Source organism: Armigeres subalbatus, chromosome 3 (genome assembly GCF_024139115.2).
Source record: "Armigeres subalbatus isolate Guangzhou_Male chromosome 3, GZ_Asu_2, whole genome shotgun sequence".
NCBI lineage: Eukaryota > Metazoa > Arthropoda > Insecta > Diptera > Culicidae > Armigeres > Armigeres subalbatus.
Window position 1 is genome coordinate 195,742,518 of NC_085141.1, and position 22,542 is coordinate 195,765,059.

Here is a 22,542-nt window from a genome sequence, read left to right on the forward strand (position 1 = left end):
TCAAAACACTTTCGGAAAAAACCTCTACCTGTACTTCAGGAAAAAACCAAAAGAGAAGCAGACCGTACGCGGATTTACAACCGTCTCGCTCGGATGCTCGACGTGGAATGAGATTTAGAATTCTGATAGTTTACCTGCAGTGAGCGATCTGATAAATAATTTTGGATCAGTTTAATAATGTTCAGAGGAAAATTAAAATTCATCAATTTTACAATCAAACCTTCATGCCAAACACTGTCAAATGCTTTCTCTGTATCAAGAAGAGCAACTCCAGTCGAATATCCTTCAGATTTGTTGAGCCGAATTAAGTTCGTAACTCTTAATAACTGATGAGTGGTTGAATGCCCATGGCGAAAACTTCAACTAATTTGGTTCTCTACACAACCTCAATAATCCAGGAAATAGAGCGAGGTAGCCAAATCGACGAGGTAGCCAAACCTACACGGATTTCTCAGCTGCCTTTGATCAAATAAACCATAAAACCGCAGTAGCTAAACTCTCCCGCCTAGGATTCAATTTTGTGATTCAATGGCAGCTAAAATGGATTGAATCATATGTACTTGACTGGCCGGACAATGCAGGTTAAGCTCGGTGACTGCACATCATCATCTCTCGATGTCACATCTGGGGTCCCTCAGGGCAGTCACCTGGGACGGCTTATTTTTTCTGCTGTATCTCAACGATGTACACTTCGCATTAAGCTGTCACAGATTATCTTCCGCTGACGACTTCAAGCTATATTATACCGTGAACACAGAATTATGACACTACCTTTTTACAAAATCAGCTCAACATCTTCGTCAAATGGTGTGAGATTAATAGAATGGTTCTAAATCCTGCCAAATGCTCGGTGATAACATTTTGGCAAAAGCATAATCCAATTTGCCATGAATACACTTTACAAGGAGTCGCTCTTCAACGTGCCAGCGTAATTAAGAACCTTGGCGTCATTTTAGACTCCAAAATGTCCTGCAAGGATTATATATCTTATGTAGTAGAGAAGGCATCATCACAGCTTGGGCTGTTATTTCGACTGACCAAACAATTCAAAGACGTGTATTGTCTCAAAGCTTTATATTGTTCGCTGGTACGTTCTATCCTCAAGTATGGAACATCCGTTTGGGCCCCTTTCTACCAGAATGGAATCCAACGACTAGAGGCAGTGCAGAAAAGTTCGTTTTGTTTGCTTTGAGGCATCTGCCTTGGAACGATCCTCTAAATCTTTCTAGATATAAAGGGAGAATGCTTTTACACACTTACCCAGTACACGTGCATTGTAGTTGCCAAACTACCACACGGAAGTGTACTGGAGTGTCGGACTCGACCGTACCGGTAATACCGACTAAACTCCCTTGGGCTCCGCCATCGTTTCCCCCAGGAACTACCTCCCAGTACTACTTCTGGGAGATGGCAGTACTTAACGTACTCGCTCATTCTCGCTCACACAGGCACCCGTCCCATGCGAGTCTGACTTGGGTGCTCGCTCTATCGCACCCTCAAACACACCCTACATACTCTGTTGCACCTCTGTCATGCCGTGTGGGTCTGACTTGTGTGCCCACCCTTCTCATGCTATGTGGGTCTGACTTGTATGCCCACCTCTCTCATACCGTGTGAGTCTGACTTGTATGCTCACCCAAACACTTGATTCACGCTCATGCATTCCATGCTTGCACTCCCGCTAACGCTCCTATGAGTCTGACTTGTGTGCTCAACTCTATCATGCCGTGTGGGTCTAACTTGTGTGCCCACCCTTCTCATGCCATGTTTTTCTTTTTTTTTCTTCCTAAGCAATAGAGGGGGAATCTGCTCAACAGACATCCTGGGTTGACCAGGAAGTGCGGGGTTAGGGATCACCGAGGGAGGCAGGACTACATCCCCGACCCGATAAACCGTTTCCATTGCCACCAAGCCCATAGTTCCTTCGGTACAACCAGAAAGTAATGCTTCAAAAGGGGGCCAGTGCACAACGCACCCTCGAGGTTAGCTGCGTGTCCTTGCAGCACCGAACATCGTGACTCGCTTTTTTAGAAGAAGCGCGTTGCCGGCTTTCCAGGTGGCTTTACCACGCCCTATGTCCTCGGAAGGTGGGAAGGGTCGACATCGCGCCTGTTTCCCTCAGCACGACTGGTATCAAGAATGATGATGCCGCGTGCACCCCAAATTGACATTTCTGCGATAGGGCCTATTCGCCAGCACACAGAGGGACTTGCCGACGCGGTGCCCACGCCTGCCGTCCTCGGGCTCGGAACCCGCCCGGTTGACCAACGCCGCGAAAGCGACGATACCATGTTGTTCTTCGCGCGGCCACTTGTTCGATAAAAGGATCGAGTTCGACCACAGAGCATGACCACCGGTATGACCCATGAAGCCGACTCCGATCCCTTGGACCACCTCTTATTTGCGCCTGAACCAGCCATCCTTGAGTCCACGCGCCACCTTCTGTGTAGCTCCGAGACGATTTGGGTGATAGCCGATAAAACGGCGTTCCAGCCAACTTCATCTTTACACATCCTCCGAACTAGGTTGTCCGGGGTAGTGTCCAGACCACATGTGGCAAGCATGTGGTTACGCGTTGCGCGAAAATGTGAGCTTGAGCTTGAGCTTGAGCTTGATTGACTGCTCGTAGTTGCTATTCCATTATGACCAGATCAGCTGTTCTTGCACAGGGAACCAACAGATGTTTGCTTGGGACTAGCACACATCTTCAAGTAATGAAAGTACTGGTGATCTCATTTGTTAGGGTCATACTGGCGCCTGCCACGTCAGAATGCAAGTCAATGTAGGGAAGGGGAGGAAATGATGATGCAATCACTCGCCCACTGCAAGCCGAATATACCTCTGCACTTGCCACGAGTTCATGCGGAATTTGTTGGAATTTCTGGGTTAGGTTGGAGAGGCAGGGGTCCGTCTTGGTTAACGAGCTGCCAATGTGATAGATAGGAGAAGGTAACTGATGGAATTTCTAATTGGATGTAGGAAACGAGCTCTATAGTTCATTTCCAATTCTAGCAGATTACTGTTAGAATACTCAAGTTGAAGGTATAGGAATAGTAATGGAAACGGTATGGAAGTCCATTTCCAGTTCTAGCGATTGCTAGAACTTAAGAAATAAAGAGAAAGATAAAAAGTAGGAGAATGGAACGGACCTGGGATTGAAACCATGACCTCCTGCGTATGAGGCAGAAGCAGTAGCCATATGACTACCAAGCCCGCCTCGAAGCAAGAGAGATCACGCACTGAACTGATAAATTTTATTGCCGGCCGCGCAACGCAGAACACAATAATTCGGCCGACCGCGCGATCGTTCTGCTGTCCGAAACAAGAGAGATCACGCACTGAACTGATTAATTTTATTACCGGCCGCACAATGCAGAACACAATAATTCGGCCGACCGCGCGATCGTTCTGCTGTCCGAAACAAGAGATATCACGCACAGAACTGATTAATTTTATTACCGGCCGCGCAATGCAGAACACAATAATTCGGCCGACCGCGCGATCGTTCTGCTGTCCGAAACAAGAGATATCACGCACAGAACTGATTAATTTTATTACCGGCCGCGCAATGCAGAACACAATAATTCGGCCGACCGCGCGATCGTTCTGCTGTCCGAAACATGAGAGATCACGCACAGAACTCATTACGCGTTGCGCGAAAATGTGAGCACACGAACAACACGTGTTCCGCCGTTTCCTCTAAACCTGCGCACACCAAACACTCGGGCGAGGCCGAGCAAGCCAGCTGCGTTACCTGCACTGTAATTTTGCAGCACGCTTAAACGCCGGGCACATCGAACCCCCATGGGGTGCTTGCTGTTCACAGCTTTGCTGGAACAAATCAAACAATCCGCAGCGTCGGCAGAGATTGATTTTGTCAGGGCCTTTGCAGTCCCATTGCTTGTGCCCCGGTTCCAGGCACTTGAAGCAAACTTCGGGTTGCTCGTATATGCCCACAGGGCACACCGACCATCCCACCTTGACGCTCCCTAACTTGACTACCTTGGAGGCGTCCGCTGCAGATGGCCGAACCAATGCTACCTGCCGGACCTTTCCGTAGTGCCGTGACGAGCTCTTCGACTTCGGTGATCTCGTCCAGGTCTTTAACCCTTAGATTCACCTCCGTCGTGAGTGCCATCACCTTGACCGTCTCGCCAAGGACTTCCTCCGCCAACTTCTTGTAGGCGGCGCCCTTTTGCGAGACGCCCCGGTTCAGCTCGAGGATCATCTCGCCCATCCGGGTACGCCTTATTCGACGTACGTCGGCGCCGAGTTCACCGAGCTTGACGTCCACCCCATCGCTTTCAAGACGTCCGAGTACTTAGCCTAGTCCGTCTTGATGACTAGGGCATCGCACCTGGAGCTATTGGTGACTACCCCCGACTTCGTGCTAACGTCATTCGCCTGGGCCTTCTTTTCGGCCCTTGACGTCTTCGGTTTCCTCTTGTTCTTGACCAGGGTCCAGGAGGCGTCATCCCCCTCTATTTCCCTGGTCTGGTGTGGCTGAGAGCTCTCAGCCTGCCGTAACCCCTTACCACCGTCTTTCCTGGGTGGACAGACCTTTGCAGGTCCTTCCTCCCCTGGTTTTTGGAGGTACCTGGCCGGGTTCAGCTTCCCAGCCCAACTACCCTTGTTCGGGGTAGTAACCCTCCGCGTTTTGGAGCGGCCTCCAGGGAGTTCATCCCTTAGAGACTGTCTCCTCCGTTTTTGTGTCTGCTCCGTTGGAGCAGTCACCCCCGACGTACCCGCAAATACTTGAGCCTGTCTGGGTAGACTTTGGCACCACCGCCTTCGCTGGCACGCTTTCGGTCGATTCGACCTTGCCCGAGTCCGCGAATCCTTGGACCTCAGTCTGGGTAGACCTCGACTCCACGGATTTCACGGGTTTACACTTGGCCGTCCCGACCACCCTTTCCAGCTTGGCGTCCAGCATCGACTTTCGAAGTTTCTGCAAGCTCCTCTTGAGGTCCTTAATGATATTATGCTTCGATGACGCAAAGTCGATGATGGCGTCCAGCTGTTCCGTTGCCACCTCGAAGGCCGAAAGCCCATCGCGTTTGCGGTTCATCGCCTTCACAAGCCATTATTTATTTATCATCAGACTAAGGCCGGAGTGGCCTGTGCTGCACATAAAAGACTTCTCCATTCAGCTCGGTTCATGGCTGCACTTCGCCAACCACGCAGTCTGCGGAGGGTCCGCAAGTCGTCCTCCACCTGATCGATCCACCTTGCCCGCTGTGCACCTCGCCTTCTTGTTCCCGTCGGATCGTTGTCGAGAACCATTTTCACCGGATTACTGTCCGACATTCTGGCTACGTGCCCGGCCCACCGCAGTCTTCCAATTTTCGCAGTGTGAACGATGGATGGTTCTCCCAACAGCTGATGCAACTCGTGGTTCATTCGCCTCCTCCACGTACCGTCCGCCATCTGCACCCCACCATAGATGGTACGCAACACTTTCCTTTCGAAAACTCCCAGTGCGCGTTGGTCCTCCACGAGCATCGTCCAGGTCTCGTGTCCGTAGAGAACTACCGGTCTTATAAGCGTTTTGTAGATAGTCAGTTTGGTACGACGGCGAACTCTATTCGATCGAAGCGTCTTGCGGAGTCCAAAGTACGTACGATTTCCAGCCACTATGCGTCTCCGAATTTCTCTGCTGGTATCGTTATCGGCGGTCACCAGTGAGCCCAAGTACACGAATTCTTCAACCACCTCGATTTCGTCACCACCGATAGAAACTCGTGGTGGGTGACTCTGATTGACCTCTCTTGAGCCTCTTCCTATCATGTACTTCGTCTTCGACGTGTTGATGACTAGTCCAATCCGTTTAGCTTCGCTTTTCAGTCTGATGCAGGCTTCCTCCATCCTCTCAAAGTTACGTGCCATGATATCAATGTCGTAGGCGAAACCAAATAATTGGACGGACTTCGTGAAAATCGTACCACTCGTGTCCATCCCTGCCCTTCGTATTACTCCTCCAAAGCGATGTTGAATAACAGACACGAAAGACCATCACCTTGCCGTAACCCTCTACGGGTTTCGAAGGGACTCGAGAATGCCCCTGAAACTCGAACTACGCACATCACCCGATCCATCGTCGCCTTGATCAACCGTATCAGTTTATCCGGAAATCCGTTTTCGTGCATTAGCTGCCATAGCTGGTCCCGATCGATTGTATCATATGCGGCTTTGAAGTCGATAAATAGATGATGTGTGGGCACGTTGTATTCGCGGCATTTCTGCAATACCTGACGTATTCACAAGCCATGGGTCGTCTATAACCTCTACCGGCGTAGCCTGGGAGATGGTTAAGTGACCCACGCTGGCGCTGCGCATCGAGCTGCCGACTATTGCTTCTAGCCTCCTAGGCGGAGACCTGAACAACCCACCTCTTGCGAAGGGGTTGTCGCCTACACTACTACCACTAATTGAAGAATTGACTTGGTTTTCCATTTTGGTCCCACGAGTTTCTTGGGAAAAGAGGTCCACCACGCCAGAGCCCAGCATGACGCGGTAAGGGACAATTACTGTGGAGGGTGCCCAGGTACCCCTTAGGTTCCGTTAAAGGCCTAGCTTATTATTATACCCCCCTGGCCATGCATCCCCTCGGCACGGGTCGCTTGACGCCTTGGGATTAGGGGTTAGGGACGATGGTCCCTGTGGGTCTGACTTGTATGCCCACCTTCATCATACCATGTGAGACTGCTCACCTCTTTCATTCAGTTCGCGCTGTCACATACTACTCTAGTCATTCGACCTAACACTCGCTCTGGCATCCCTTGTGGGACATTTCACTTAGGTTCCCACTTCTGACATACCATGTGAGTCTGACTCACCTCGCTCAACTCAAACATACCGTGTGAAACTGATTTGTATGCTCATTCCTTTCGTACCGTGTGAGACTGACTTGGATGCTCACCCACACTCCTCTGCCACGCCGCGGGGTATCAGTAGTCATAGGAACCAACATTCCTGCGCTACTCCCAGCGCGGCGTGTGCAGTCCATACATACACCTATTCATTCACACTTCTGCCATGCTTCGAGGTGACGATCTCGGTTGCCACCCGCTGCGCCAATACCTCTGCATGGGCAGACCATTCACACACTTCTCCGCGTTCGGCACTTTCACTCTAACTAACCAATCACAAGTGAGTACTGCTTGTCGATTGCTGCTCGGCGCGCCAGATTCTCTGCAAGCTGCAGGCAATCTGAGTGGTTGCAGTCGAGACTGCGTTCCACTTCTCCACCGCTTGACACATCCTCTGGATAAGGTTATCCGGAGTTGTGTCCCGGCCGCAAACGTCTAGCATTGCTCTTCTCTCGACGTCGAAACGAGGACATGTGGGTGGTGGGTCCACCTACCTTTCGGGGAGTTATCCCACCCCAAGCAACACCAGTTGTTTCTCAGAAAGTAACACCAACTGTGGTGTGACTTACTAAAGGTCTGAGTTATGCACAACACGTTGTATTTGGAACTCCTTTGTGACACAAAAAGCGCAAGAGGTGGAGCCTATTTGCAACATCTTGCTGCTACAATAAAAATAAAAACACAAAAACCAACCGGGAATCGAACCATGGACCTTGAGATTTGCAACCTTTTACTATAACCATCACACCATCAACTCTGTTCTGAGATTCTACTACAAGTGCACTACATAAACAACAAAGTCAATTGTAACTTCATTGTACCTTATACGGAACATGCAGGGGACTGTCAAAAATAAAATACTGCTCAGCTGAGCTCAAAGTGTTTTGCAACATATCAGAAACGTTTCCGTAACTGCAATGAATCGAAAAGTAATTTATACTGCAACTTATCTGTTTTGTTTCTGATTTGAAACACATTGAATTCCAAATCACTCGGGAAGACAGATGCGTGGCACATTGCAACGCCCCTTAAACGGAAATGAAACATTGTGTATTTCCAAAACTGAAAAGTGGCTTTAATGTGACTCGATGTGTTGCCAGTGTCTTCAATGCAATTTATTAGGAACAAACAACTATTTGAAAGATGTTGCGCGTGCTGCTTGGGACTCGCGCTGCCATCTGGCAACCGAAGTCACCCTGGTACGCTCGCGGGCTCCTTTGGTGCCACGTAGCTCAAAACACTCCTCGTCTTCCCGGATGACCAGCCTGACTGGCATCATACTCGCTATCACGCAGGATGCGTCGTGCGATACCGTCCGTTAGGCCGATATCACCCTCAGACACATCAATCGGTAGGTGCTCTCCAGTTTCTGCAGGTAACTGGTTACCCCTAGCAACACTAGAACCAGAGACCGGCGGAGTGAAAAACTGTTAATTTGGCAACGTGATAAACATCAAAATAATGTTGGCATCACTTGAAAATGAAGGAGCGTGCGAGTGACTTTTTCAGTGCCACAGTTTACGGTCTTGTTTATTTTTTGTTCATAAGTAATGTGAAATAAATATGAAGTGTTTCCATAGATTTTGCTCAAACTCGGTGAGAAAACAGCATCAGGCAAAATTCTCCAGCCTATGCTTTTTCCGCTTCCCGAAGAAACAGCATTTGAAAAAAATATGGTTGGAATTTTGCGGATTGCCTTCGAATTTTCAAATTTCGGACACAACACGGCTGTGTAGTGTAAGTAGTTCTATTTGAAAACAATGTGTGATAATTTCAATTATTCAACTTATTTGCAGCTCCACTTCGATCACAATGATCTATATTTGACGAGGACAGGTGGGAGAATTTTCCGGCAGCGAACAGCAGTTCCTGTTTATCCATGCGTCGTACAAATGGCAGACGTAGCGCGTGCAGAATCAATATACGGTATGTAGAACAGCCAGCGACAAACATATCCTATTTCATGTTTGCATCATTCGAATTACAGATCTAACTTCCGATTCCGGAAATATAGCGATCAATCCCGTTGGCAGCATGGACGATATCGATGGTGTGGATTTATTCAAAGATGGAGATATGCTCAGTGATCCTGAACCACATGCTGATGAAGAACATCGAGCCGTAGTGCAAGCAGAATCAATAATCGGTACGTACGTAAATCAGTAAAAGACAAAGACAACCTGTTTCATGTTGCTCTCATTCAAATTATAGATCCAACTTCAGGAAATGAAACGTCCAATCCTGTTGGCAGTATGAACGATGTCGACGATGCATGTTTTTCTTATAATGATGCTGATGCTGAATCGCATGCTGATAAAGAGTTACTTTTCGATTTGTGTACTCAGCAACAGAAGTAAGAATAACAGAAAAATCTGTTTATTTTAGAAAATAAATGCTTAATGTTTATTATTCTCTTTGTTTCAGAGTTATACAAAAACTTACACAGCAACTTCAAGTGCGAGACGGGGAGATCTTAAATTTGAAACGGAAATTGAACGAAACTGAACATTCCTTAGAAGATCACCCAGCCGAGAAAGTTTTGAAAAAAACTTATAACAATGACCAACGTAAGTTAGCATCGGGGGAATCGTTGAGAATCAAAGTATGGCATGACGACTCTGTTCTTGAAGGGCTCAAAACACGATTCAAAATGAGCCGCAGTGCATATGAGCGAGAAAGAAAGAAAATGTATTTGCCAAGTGTACGAACCCTATCTCAAAGAATGCAGAATATTCACTTTAACTCGGGTATACTTACTGAGATTTTTATGATGCCTGCAGCGAAAGGGAGCTCCATGAACGAACAAGATCGTGATTGTGCGTTAGTATTCGATGAGATGGCTATAAGCGCAGGGCGTGATTTCTGCTTCAATAATAAAAAGTTTTTTGGCGAAGTAACATTACCGGATCACGATGGTTCAGCAACACATCTCATGCTATTCATGCTGGTCGGAGTGAAACAACGTTGGAAGCAAATCGTTGCTTACCATTTCACGGGGAATTCAATAAAGAGCGGCTATTTGAAGGAACTTATTTTCGAAATAGTGGAAAAATCGGAGGCAGTGGGTTTACGTTGTCATGCAATCATCAGCGACTGTGGAAGCAACAACAAGAAAATGTGGAACGATTTGAACGTGCGGCATACTCAGCGAACAGTTCTTAGTAACGAACCAGTTCAACATCCTTGTAATCCGAATCGAAAGCTGGAAATTATGCCTGACAGCGTTCACGTGTTCAAGTCTGCTGTGCAAGGCTGGATACAGAATAAAACAATCGTTTTACCACAAGCAGTTGTAAGTGAGCATAATCTACCAACGAATGTAGCTGACATAAAACACTTACACGATTTGGTAATGTATGAGGCCCAATGTGATTTAAGGATGGCATCAAGACTTACTGTGTCGGTTGTAGATTTTGTCAAACCGAGAAATAATTTTGATAAAATGAAGGTGTAGAATGTACTTTCCAATCAATCAATTTTCTACTTTTATTTTAGGTCATTAACAGCACAAAATATGTGAATCATACTGTCGCTGCTGCTTTGAGGGTCAACAGCATACAATCCAACAGACCAGAGGTTTTGGCTACGACGTTGTTTGTGGAAAAACTGGCCCAATGGTTCAAATTGGTTACGTCTCGTTCGCTTCAAACTGCGTTGAGTCGGAAAAACAAGGAAGCATATCAATCAGCTGTAGAGTCGCTTCGATCATTCAAGTATTTTATTTACAACTGCTCCGTTGGTGACAAACAGTTTTGGAAGCCGTGGGGCATCAATAATAATGGTTACTGATTCAGTTTTACGACTCCAGGAATATTTTCTGAATCGCAATTATGATTTATGACTTCATTTTTCTCGCACGCTTCACACAAGATTGTGTGGAAAAGACATATTTTCTCAGATACGGTCGAAGCACAAATGTCCCAGGGCTGTTCAAGCTAAGGATGCATTGAAGCTCATAACATTGGGACAATTTGTAGGGGAGGTAAAAAATTCATCCTATGAGAATGATCCGACAGATTGGTTATTAAATTTCTCGTCTATTTTGAAGCCAAATGTAATCGAGCAGAGAAAAAATGAGGAAACCATTTATGGGAATTCAGGGACACGGTCGATTGATGCATTGTTAAATGATATTAGTGTCAGTAGCTCAAACGATCATGAGATATCTACCATACAGTCATCAGAAGAAAATACAATCTATTACATTGCAGGTATGATATTATCCAGCATTAAACTTCATTCAACTATTTGTGACGATTGCATAAATAGCTGTACACAAAAGGATTTTGGTCAAACGTACGACATGTCGTTATTTACTGAGCTTAAAGATTTTAATGGCAATGCCTTGAGCTACGTCAACTTGAAAACCTATATTTTTTTCAAAAATCTCGAACAAACTTTCAAATACAACGTCTCACTGCTGAAAGATGTTAATGAAGATGTCTCTGGAGAGCTGTTAAAAATTTTATCAACCGTCGAAGCTAAACATTTCCCTACTTGTCACAGATTGCGCCAAAAAATTGTTAAGCGATACTTACTTTTCAGACTACGTTCCTGTGGAAAGGCAAATCGCCAAAAACGTTATGACAGTAAGTCCATGTTTATGTAATATAATTTGAACAGTTGTTAAATATTTTGTTGTTGTTTGAATATGTTGTTGAATAAATTGTCCACGCATTTTTAAAAAACTGTATTTTTTATTTAATGAAATGAATTATAGGTCAACGGGTCAGTGTGGAACAAACACTTTCCCTAAAAAAGTATGAAGAGAAACCAGATGTAGATTTGATTACCCCATTTGATTTTTTTTATTCAATGAAAAACCAATATGATTCATTTTCAATCATTTTTCAGTCAACAATTATATATAATCATAAAAATTATAATCATTGAGTGATTTCAATACTCCCCACCAATAATTGCAGCACAATCGTAAACATTGCCGAATGGAAGCGTTTTTGACAGTTCATTTGGAAACAAAATGGCGTCTTCGCCGATCTCTCCTTCTAGTATTTCTAGTTACCCCCAGTGCTTCTCCCAGGACGGGCCGCCGTACTTAAGAATAGATGCGGCAACGCCTGTCAGTAGCCTAAGTCTACTGGCGCACACCTTGGAGCTGTTGGACATCATCCTCGATAATGCCGCCACAGCAGTCGAAGCCTTCTTGCACGCATATTCGACATGGCTACCGAACAATCGCTCCGTTTTGTCGTCGTATGTGAAGAACTTATGGCGCTTCTCAGTTAAATACTGAAGAAGACGTTTGCGATCGTCGAAGGATCCCGGCAAAACGCGGCAGTCACCCTTCCTAGCAATCTGAAATGAAACCTTGATCCCCTGAAGGTTACTCAAAATCTCATTCCGGAAGCCAGAAAACTCGGCAACAGATACCACGATTGGCGGAATCCGTTGTTTTTTTTTCGCATGAATCGAATCACCTGGGCTAGAAGTAGATTCGATTTTTTCAAATTCGCCATTAATCAAATCGAACTGATGCTCAGTTCGATAGGAGAAGAAATAATGTCAACGTTAGAGTTAGAAGGAATATCTGAAGTCTCCAGCGCTTGGGCAGGACGGTCTTGAAACCTTGTTTCTTCGAAGGAAGTGGAGAATTCAGAGATCCCCCCTTCCACTTGTTTTTGTTAAAACTCATTGCTGAGCGTGAAGACGTGACCTTCTAAGAGGTTTTTCCCCAGAAGGGTGTCCCTGCAGGATTACCACCGCTTGTCGGAATTTTACTTCCGCAAACGGGTCCAACGTAAAACGAAGGCACGGGTCCTTGCAAAGATCGTAACGGGATCAGTGGGTACAAATAACGCTGAGAAGCACTGTTGACATTAAAATAGCTTCGGGTAGTATTCAAAACTTCCTTCCGCAAAAAGAGAAAAGAACCTCACAGCACGAAAGCACGATGCGGTGTGGGGTCAAATCAACCTTACAGAATGTTTTCAAACGATGTATTCAACTTTGACGCTCTTACAATAACCCCGGAACAAGATAGAATTGCCATTGTACAGCTAACATTTTTCTACGCATCAGGACCAGATTGAATCCTTCCAAGTATATTGAAAAAGTGTGCACTTGAGATCAACACCCCATTAACAAACATTTTCAACCTAACCCTGAAGGAAGGCATTATTCCCGAAGAATTGAAATTTTCATACATAAAAAAAGGCGACAAACGAAATGCAGATAACTACCTTGGAATCACTTCTCTTTGCGCGTGTTCAAAAGTATTTGAGGTGCTTGTCAACAATGCGCTATTTGCAGCAAGTAAAAATTACATATCTCTAGACCAGCACGGCTTTCAGCCGAAGAGATTTATCTGTACCGCGTTCATTTCGTCATGTTTTCGTCATGCAGATCTGAAAGCCGATTTTGCTCATTTTTTCCATTGCAGCTCAATAATGAACAACTAATATTCAATTGCGATGATAATATCCGTTCATAAATGTCCTACAAATGATTAGGGTAGAGAATCATTTGGGCAACAGCCCCTATTCCCGTCAGCAACGTTCATTACTCGAGCGCATTACAACCGAATTACTTGTTTTTTGGTAGGGTTAAGGCAGGCATTTTCGTCTTTTCGTCATAGTCTCGAAAACCAATAAAAGAGGCACTTTTTTGACAAACTAATCCGTATCAAATTGTAAGCTCAGGAGATACTTTCTGCTATAGTGGAGTTCTAGCAAATGGACGTTGCTTTCGATGGTTTTAACCCCTATGACGATGGACGGAAATACCTGCCGTGTCCCTACATGGTTAGTTTCTGTCGATATCTAGTGATGTACAAACAATCAAGCCATTTGGTTGGAACGCGGTCGAGTTATTAACGTTGCGGACGGGAATAGGGGGTGCTGCCCAAATGATTCCGCTCCACATACATCGCTGAAAGGATTCGATTCTATTTGATTACACTATGAATAATCAACTTCTTCTAGGTGCGACCAGTGCCCGGAATCTGGGGAGTACGCTCGATGCTGGGCTTACATTCAAGCAGCATTATTCAGAACAAATAGACAGTTGGGATATGTTTAAAATTGCCGAAGAACTCCGTGATCTGTTGTGTCTGAAAGCATTATATTGTGCACTCGTTCGTTCCATACTAAAATTTGGCATGACTGTGTAATGCTCATTTAACTCTGTTTATATCACAAGATCCGTTCAACGAAAATTCAAAACCTACACCCTGGAATAAACAAAAAACTCTTCCTCCATATGCCGACCGGTATCGACTGCTAGACTTTGATACCCTCGAAGGGCCGTTATGACACAGGCGACTTTCCCCACTAGGAATTTTCTGAACCTAGACTTTCGTTCCGTCAACTATGACCATGATGATCCGATCCGATCCATGTCCGCACGTTTCAACGAATTTTATTCACGTTTACTTATTTCAGCGGCATCACATCATCTACATTCAGAAATTGAGTACAACGTGGAATACTGGATCGAGAACAAAGATCTTGAATGTCACTGGCCTATTCTTTAATGTCGTTATATGAGTAGTTTTGTATTCAGTTCTAGATCTACTTAATTTTATAAGCTAATTTGTAAAGTTTATATATACTGTTATTTTTTAAAAGATATGGGGTTTTGCGTTGTTCAAGTGAACTTTTCCCCATCACACATTACTTAAGACTAGAAAAGTCAGATGAAAAATATAGAAAACTACAAATACAAACAAAAATAATACATATCGTTAAATTGTGATTTTTTTTCGTTTTTAGGTTTGGTTCCAGAATCGCCGTGCAAAATTTCGTCGAAATGAGCGTAACATTACCGTCAGCTCCCAATCGCTGTGTACCATATCTCCTGCTATACATTTCCCGAAGCCGCCCGTACTAGTTAAACCGCAAAGCTCTGTGCAGCTAGATTCGGCAAACTCCTATTCGATGAACAAACAGACGATGTTTTCGAATGCCCAACGATTCGGAAGCTTTCCGTACAGTGAAATCATTTCACCGCATGATGCTAATTCATGTAATTTCCATCCAACAAATTATTCGTCTGCAGCAATCGCGAATTATCAGTTTCCGGCATTCAAATATTGATCAACAGATCAATTCCAGCTCCGTGTTACTTATATTTAACTTTTTGCTTAAAATAATATGTTTAACTTATTCATTTCACTTAGAACATAATAATAAAAATAAATAAATAAATAAATAAATAAAACATTTAGTTTATATAAGTTATGTGTTTTTATTTCTCATTGGAAGACATTTTTTGAAAAAAAATGTAGGGGGAATGACGGCTTTGGCAGGTTTTGTTCTATTATTGGCAGGGGGTTTTTAATGACTGACTAGGCTCAAATTTGGCCAAAACATTCTTTGCATATCAAAGAATATTGTGGCCAAATTTCATAAAATTTGGTCGACAAAAACCCCCCTGCCAATAATAGAACAAAACCTGCCAAAGCCGTCTTTCCCCCTACCTACAAACCTTTTATAACATAATGTCAAGGGAAGTCTTTTGTGGTATACCGATCAACACCCCCGAGATAAGTTTGAAGTTTCACAATATGTAAATTAGAGTGAATCATGTAACAAGAATAATAATTAACCTTGAAATTTTCAGTTCTACCTATATAATTTAAAAGAGGCTGAGAAACCCTGATCGAAAAAATGTGATCTATTCCGCTGAAGAGCTTTTTATTGTTATTTTTTTAATATGCACGAGGAAGGCATCATCACTGCTAGGTGGATTAATCTGGGTTGTTCACCTTAAAGGCTACCTTACACCTCGGGAAAAAAAAAATTCCGGCGGATTTTGGTCCCCGTGCATTTGCAATGGGCCGGGATTTTGATTTTCCGTGCCCAAATCCCGAAAACATCACATATGTAAAAATACATGGGGAAAAAATGGGCTGACCAGATTCCCTTTAAAGGTAGCCTAACACCTCGGGAATTTGGTCAGCGGATTTTTTTCCCATGTATTTTTGCATATGCGATGTTTTCGGGATTTGGGCACGAAAAATCAAAATCCCGGCCCCATTTAAAATGCACGGGGACAAAAATCCGGAAGAAAATTTTCCCGAGGTGTAAGGTAGCCTTAAAGGTAGAGGTGTGCGCCGGTCCGAAAATCGACGGCGGCGGCGTGAATCGGCGTGGTGATTTTTTTTATAACGTTCTCAAAGATTTTTTTAAATTTTTTTCGGGATATTTTCAAGACCTCAACGGGAGCATCTTTTCCACAACCTCAATGACTGTGTGTTTGTTGAGATGAACAGCGCAGGCGTAGCCGCACGACTACAAAAAGAACATCACCTCAAACACTCATTTCACCGTCTCGGCGTATTCTATCATATTCCGGTATACGTAGATGGTCCCACCACTACATTGAGGATTCATGATCTTCCTCCGAGAATGCCGAATGAAACCATATCGGATTGCCTAAAGCAATATGGTAAAGTTATCTCCGTACAGAACGAGACGTGGAAGAACTTTTTTCCGGGAGTAGCAAATGGTGTAAGAGTGGTGCGAATGATGCTAGAGAAAGCAATACCATCTCGTATCGTTATCGATGACGAGCCCACGCTTGTAACTGGACAAAAACAAAACCAATCCCAAACGCGTCCTCCAGCAGCGACGGTTTCAACATCATCCAACAAACAACACAATAGCGACCCTCCGCCGATGCGAGCCGATGCAAGCGAAAGCGATGAGGACGACTATGAAGACGAAGAGAAAACAACAACGACAGTGACGGTGATGGTGACGAACAAACTGATAACTTCATAGAGTCCGGTACTGGAGCCAGCGCGAAGAGGCGATTGTCTACTGCATCTGCAACAACAAGCGATAATCAAGAAGACAATATTCCCAAAAGATCGTGCAGTGATGTTATTGCTGATGCTGGTGATAGTGGAAAAATTGTCATTCGGACTGGAAAGTATACAACACACGATCCAAGAAAAAATAATTAATTTTATTCAGAATGCATTGTATTTAATTGTTGTGAAATATTATCTCATGAGATGAACCAGCCGCGGGCTGAAAATCTCAAAAATAAAGATAAAAAAAAAAAAAAAAAGAATTTTCCACAGGAACAACGTTGCAGCTCTTTGTCATTCCCAAGGAAAATTGTTTGGAATTTCAGGGAAAAATAATTCAAAATTTTTATGAGAAACTTTTCAGAATTTTCATGAGAAATTGTTCTAAATTTTGTAGTCCAGAATACTCAACAAAATATTTCGTCAAATTTACACTTCGGAACATCCACGGCAGACTCTAAGGAGTTTTTACGGGAAACTCGCTGGAGTTTTCACCAGAAATTTTTCGCTGGAAATTTTTCAAAATGAGAAAAAAATTAGAATTCAATGGAATTTGTTAGGAGTTTTCATAGGAAATTTATTCTAATTGGCACGAAACTTTTCTAAATTGCCATGGAAAGTTCTTCGGATTTTTCCAGAATTTCAACAGGGTGACTACTAACTGTAAAACCTGGAAAAATGCTGGAATTTTCTGAGAATTTCTGACACAATTAGTGAACTTTCAAACATGAAAAAAATAACAAATTTAAGAATTGAACACGTATGGATCGTTGTTCCGATCTATGGACATAAAAACGTTTATCCAGCTTCAAAGGAATTTCTGAATAATTCCCGAAGCAATGCCTAAAGAGAGCTAGGCATTTATTCGGGAAATCAATTAGGTTTTGCTTGTAAACTCTTCTGAGAATTCGCTCGGAAATTCTTCATAAATGTATTAAAAAATATATAATAATTTTGGATTTCAAGGAAGTTCCTGGAAGAACTTTCGAAGAAATTTCTGGATTAATTTTCAAAAGAATTTTCGGATGGTTTTACAAAGGAATCACATGTCCTAGGAATTATAAGCGTAATTTTCAAAATTATTTCAGGAAGAATTTCAGAAAGGATTCTTTAAAGAATTCCCGCGGTAGAACATAAAAATATTTTCAAGAAAAAAAAACTAAAGGAAATTGTGAAGGATTTCTACGAAAGGAATTTTCGATATAATATCGAATGGATTTTCCAAGGAATTCCCAGAAGAATTTACAAAAGAATTTCCAAAGGTATTCCGAACTAATTCTCAAAAAAATCAAAGAGTTCTTCAGAAGGATTCCAAAATGAATTTATGAATAGATTCCAGAAGGATTTTCGAAATCAATTTCTATGGAAATTTTAAGAGAATTTCCGAATGTTCAAAGGAATTTGTAGAAGAGAAACTCTCTAGAAATTCCAGAGAAGTTACTCGAGGGTTTCCTAAGAACATATACCGAAAATAATCTCCTCTAGGAATTCTAGAAATAATTTCCAAAGAAATTTATTAAAATTTCCAAAGAAATTTGTAAAGGAATTTCCGACGGAACCTCCAAAGGAATTTTCCCAAGAATATCCAGAACAATTACTTAAGGTGTTTTCTTAAGTTCCCGTAAATAAATTTTCGAATGAATTCCTGAGAAATCTCCAAGGATTTCAAATAAATCCGAAGCATTTTCCGAATGTATTCTCAGTAGAGCATCAGTACTAAAACGCTAGTGGCGCTGAGAAAAATTATTTTGAAATTTAAACTTATTTGGCTTCAATAAGCTTAACTTGGCATATGCTGTCTATCATGTTGTTGTGTATGATTGGTTGCATCAACAACATCGGTTTGACACTTATACTACCGGTTTTTTGGCTGCTATGTTTGAGCACAATACTGCCCCACTCGCATAACAGTTCCATTTGACTTTTCGTTACATTTGAGTTAACCCAATGAATAGGGTTCATTTCTTATGTACTTCCATAAATCATAATAAAAACTGCGATTTTGTATGCCCATGAGTGAAAAAAATACCAAGTCATAGTCCCATATTGAATTGAAACTACTCGCATAACAGACCCACTAAGAATTTACATGAACTAATTGCTCAAAACTAAACAATGTTTCGATCAAACTAAATCGCTTTACGGTAATCCAGCGAATGATGAACATCTTAGCAAAATTTCAGAAAGATACGATGATGTTTCAATTTATTAGATTTTTTTAAAGTTTCATATGGAAGATGCGATTTGGAACTTCAATAGCCTCTCAGTTGGCGAAAAAAACGGTATGGGACTAATATGTGAGTGGGGGCAAATAGATGTTGGTAACATGAACTGGAGTGGCATTAGCAGTTTTTTTTCATATTCTGTATTTCCGAACGAATTTCTAAAGGAATTCCTTAAAACATTTTCAAGGAATCTGATATGAGCCAGCCGTGGGCTGAAAATTTCATTAATAAAGACATAAAAATTTCCGAGGAATGTGCTAAAGGAACTCGTAAAAGAACATACAAAGGAATCGTCAAATGATTTTCTGAAGGAATATCCGTTCGAGGTTCTGAAGGAATTCCCGAAGAAAGTCCCAAACAAATTTCCTAAACAATTCTTGAAGAAGTTTACTAAATTTCCTCTAAGGAAATAACTAATTAAAATCGATCGAATTTTCGAGGAAATTTTAAAAGAATATCTGCAAAAATCTCCAAAGTATTTTACGAAGGATACTTAAATGATTTTTTTTGTGGAATTTTGGAGGAAGTTCCGAAGGAATTCCTGAGGAAATTTTTTTCGAAGCAATTCTTAAAGGAATTTCCAATTTCATTTAATTTTCGAAGGAATACCTGAAGGAACTTTTGATTGAATGATTGAAGCAATTTCTGGATGAACTAATTCACGAGTCTGGGCCATTTTTTTTTGTATTGTCCATAAGGAATTCTTCAAAAGTTCCATTGGAAAACATTTAAAACAGGAAAGGGTCGTCGACCAAATAACATTTTCGACCAAATAACTTTGGGCTAGATGGACTTTGGTCAAATGATGTGCTTGGTCAAACTACGTATTCGACCTAACAACTTTCGGCCTTGTGGCTTTCGTCCAAATTACTTTCTGCCAAACGACAGAAATTCTATTTTAGCCTCTTCGGAATTTCCACTCACAGTTTTTCTAAGTTTTTACGGAGAGGTTTTCGGAATTTCAACGGTAATTCTCAAGGAAATCATTGGTATTTTCACGAAAAATTCTCTGGGGTTCCAACGTGATGATGTGGGGATCATTCGGGAAATTCTACGGAAATTCGACTGAATCTTCGAAATTTCCACGGAAAATTCTGCGGACTTCTTCAAATTTGAATCGGCGTGGAAAAATATAGATCAGCGGCGTGACAAAATTTTAAACAGCGGCGCGCCGATGCAAAAATGCCGGCGGTGGCGGCGTGCCAAAAACTGTCGGCGGCGGCGTGGCCCTGCGGCGCACACCTCTACTTAAAGGTAGCCTCACACCTCGAGAATTTGGTCCGCGGATTTTTTCCCCATGTGCTTTTGCATATGCGGTGTTTTCGGGATTTGGGCACGGAAAATCAACATCCAGGCCCCATTTAAAATCGGGGACCAAAATCCAGCGGAAAAATTTCCCAAGGTGTAAGGCAGCCTTTTTCCCGTAACACGGTAGATCACTTTGACGTAGTGTGTTGCGGTGTAAGATCTACCAAACAGAGCCCTAGCCTAATCCATTTTTCTAGCTAGGGCAATGAGTTGTGGTAATTAAGGATTCATCGTATTTAGTCCTCGCTACCAACAGCAGTTTCAGCAATAAAACATAATTAATGTTACCTTGCAGACAGTTGAAAGACTCGAATTTCTCTTGTTTGAGGCTAAACTGTATGCAGCGGAAACAACTTTTCAAGCAATTAGTTAAAAAACCTCGGTACCCGGTCCTAGGCTGAACTGACTGCTTTAAAAATCGAGTTAGGGGTTTAAATACGTACTAACTCTTTTTGATCTGGAGCTAAATCCCGGGTTTTAAGCGTTTCACTGGTGATATTCTGGAAGCAAGACAAAATGGCCATGGCCAAAAACAGTATTACTGTTCTGTTTTTTCAATGGGATTGCTCTCTATGAAGGGTCTAAATAGCGGGACCTTGTCATGGTGGTCTTGAGAAAACAAAACAACAACTGTATCGAAACCGATACTGCACTGCTTCTCAATAGCACTGGAGTAATTCGACATGCACTTAAACACTAAGGATACGGGTAACGCTACAATAGATCTAATAATTGGTCGCAGTGGCACACCCGAACAGGAAAAAAGGCAGCCTTAAAGTATCCTCACACCTGGGGTATTCGGTGCACGGATTTTTCCCCACGTATTTTTACATATGCGATATTTTCGGAATTTGGTCAAAAATCCTGGCCCCATTCAAAATGCACGGGGACTAAAATCCGGCGGAAAATTTTCCCAAGGTGTAGGGCTATCTTTATATCCGATTTTAGGTATTGTTTGCTTAGTACAAAGATTATGAGTAGATGTTGCATCGTAGACATTTAAAACGAACATTTTTAATTTTTTATGTTCTAAAATATTTCTCTCAGACATTTTTCTTAAATTCATGTTGAAAAATTCATTTTATTCACTGAGTAGTGGTGCTGCCTTTCTGGCATTTAGTCAAGACACCAACCTTATATGGGGCTTATATAGTTCGATGAATCATTTTATTCATAACTTTTAAACGCAACGGTCGATCGTTATCAAATTCAATAGTGATCAACAAGACTTTGTCATCTGTCGAATAAAACTTGTTGCGAGAAAATCGGTTGAAGATTACTATACGAAAAGTTGACTAATGTTTTCCTTTGATTTTGTGCACACACAAACACATTCACACATACGGGGCAGCAGGGACTTTGTCCAAGGGCTTGACGACCCCTCCCCATGGCCACTGCGAGTTAGACCGGGACCTGAGACGAGACCAGCAAAGAGGAAAAAATGTAACTTCAGTTGCTGCCAGTCAACTGCTGTCACGAACTGTCAGCTGCAACCAGCAGCTTTTTGAGTGAAAGTATTGGTATCCCAAATAAAATATTCCACATCATTTTTGTTTGTCCTTCCGTTTAGCTTGTTAATAATCAGTAATAAACCTGTATTTTGTTCCCGGTATAAAAATCCTTATGAAAATGAATTAACTATTTCGTGAATTGGATACACTTTTATTGTGCTCAGAAGGATCCACCTGGGGCTTAGGTGAAACAGTCAAGTAAACAGTTGAAACTCGATGGTCAACTGTGATGAAAAGAAGAACAAGTGTCAAAACAAGAAAAAAGAAGCAGCGTCTTTGCAGGTCTCGTCTCAGACCGGGACCATCGTCCCTAACCCCTAATCCCAAGGCGTCAAGCGACCCGTGCCGAGGGGATGCATGGCCAGGGGGTGAAATAATAAGCTAGGCCTTTAACGGAGCCTGTGGGATACCTGGGCACCCTCCACAGTAATTGTCCCTTACCGCGTCATGCTGGGCTCTGCGTGGTGGACCTCTTTTCCCGAGCAACTCGTGGGACCAAAATGGAAAACCAAGGCAATTCTTCAACTAGTGGTAGTAGTGTAGGCGACAACCCCTTCGCAAGAGGTGGGTTGTTCAGGTCTCCGCCTAGGAGGCCAGAGGCAATAGTCGGCAGCTCAGTGCGCAGCGCCAGCGTGGGTCACTTAACCTTCCTCTCGGCTAAAAAAACGCCGGTAGAGGTTAATGACGGCCCATGGCTTGTGGAGGCGATGAACCGCAAACGCGATGGGCTTTCGGCCTTCGAGGTGGCGACGGAACAGCTGGACGCCATCATCGACTTTGCGTCATCGAAGCATAATATCAGTAAGGACCTCAAGAGGAGCCTGCTGAAACTTCGAAAGTCGATGCTGGATGCC

At 43.1% G+C, this 22,542-nt stretch overlaps 1 protein-coding gene across 1 annotated transcript in view; it reads left to right on the plus strand.

The window, feature by feature from the left end:
* Positions 1–15,046, plus strand: part of LOC134219961 (homeobox ARX homolog alr-1-like) — a 62,217-nt gene extending 47,171 nt beyond the window's left edge. Inside the window, exon 3 of the mRNA XM_062698870.1 lies at positions 14,600–15,046. Coding sequence (XP_062554854.1) covers positions 14,600–14,923 — 324 coding nt within the window. The 3' untranslated portion in view covers positions 14,924–15,046. The remainder of the gene's footprint in view (positions 1–14,599) is intronic.
* The last annotated feature ends 7,496 nt before the right edge of the window (positions 15,047–22,542 follow it).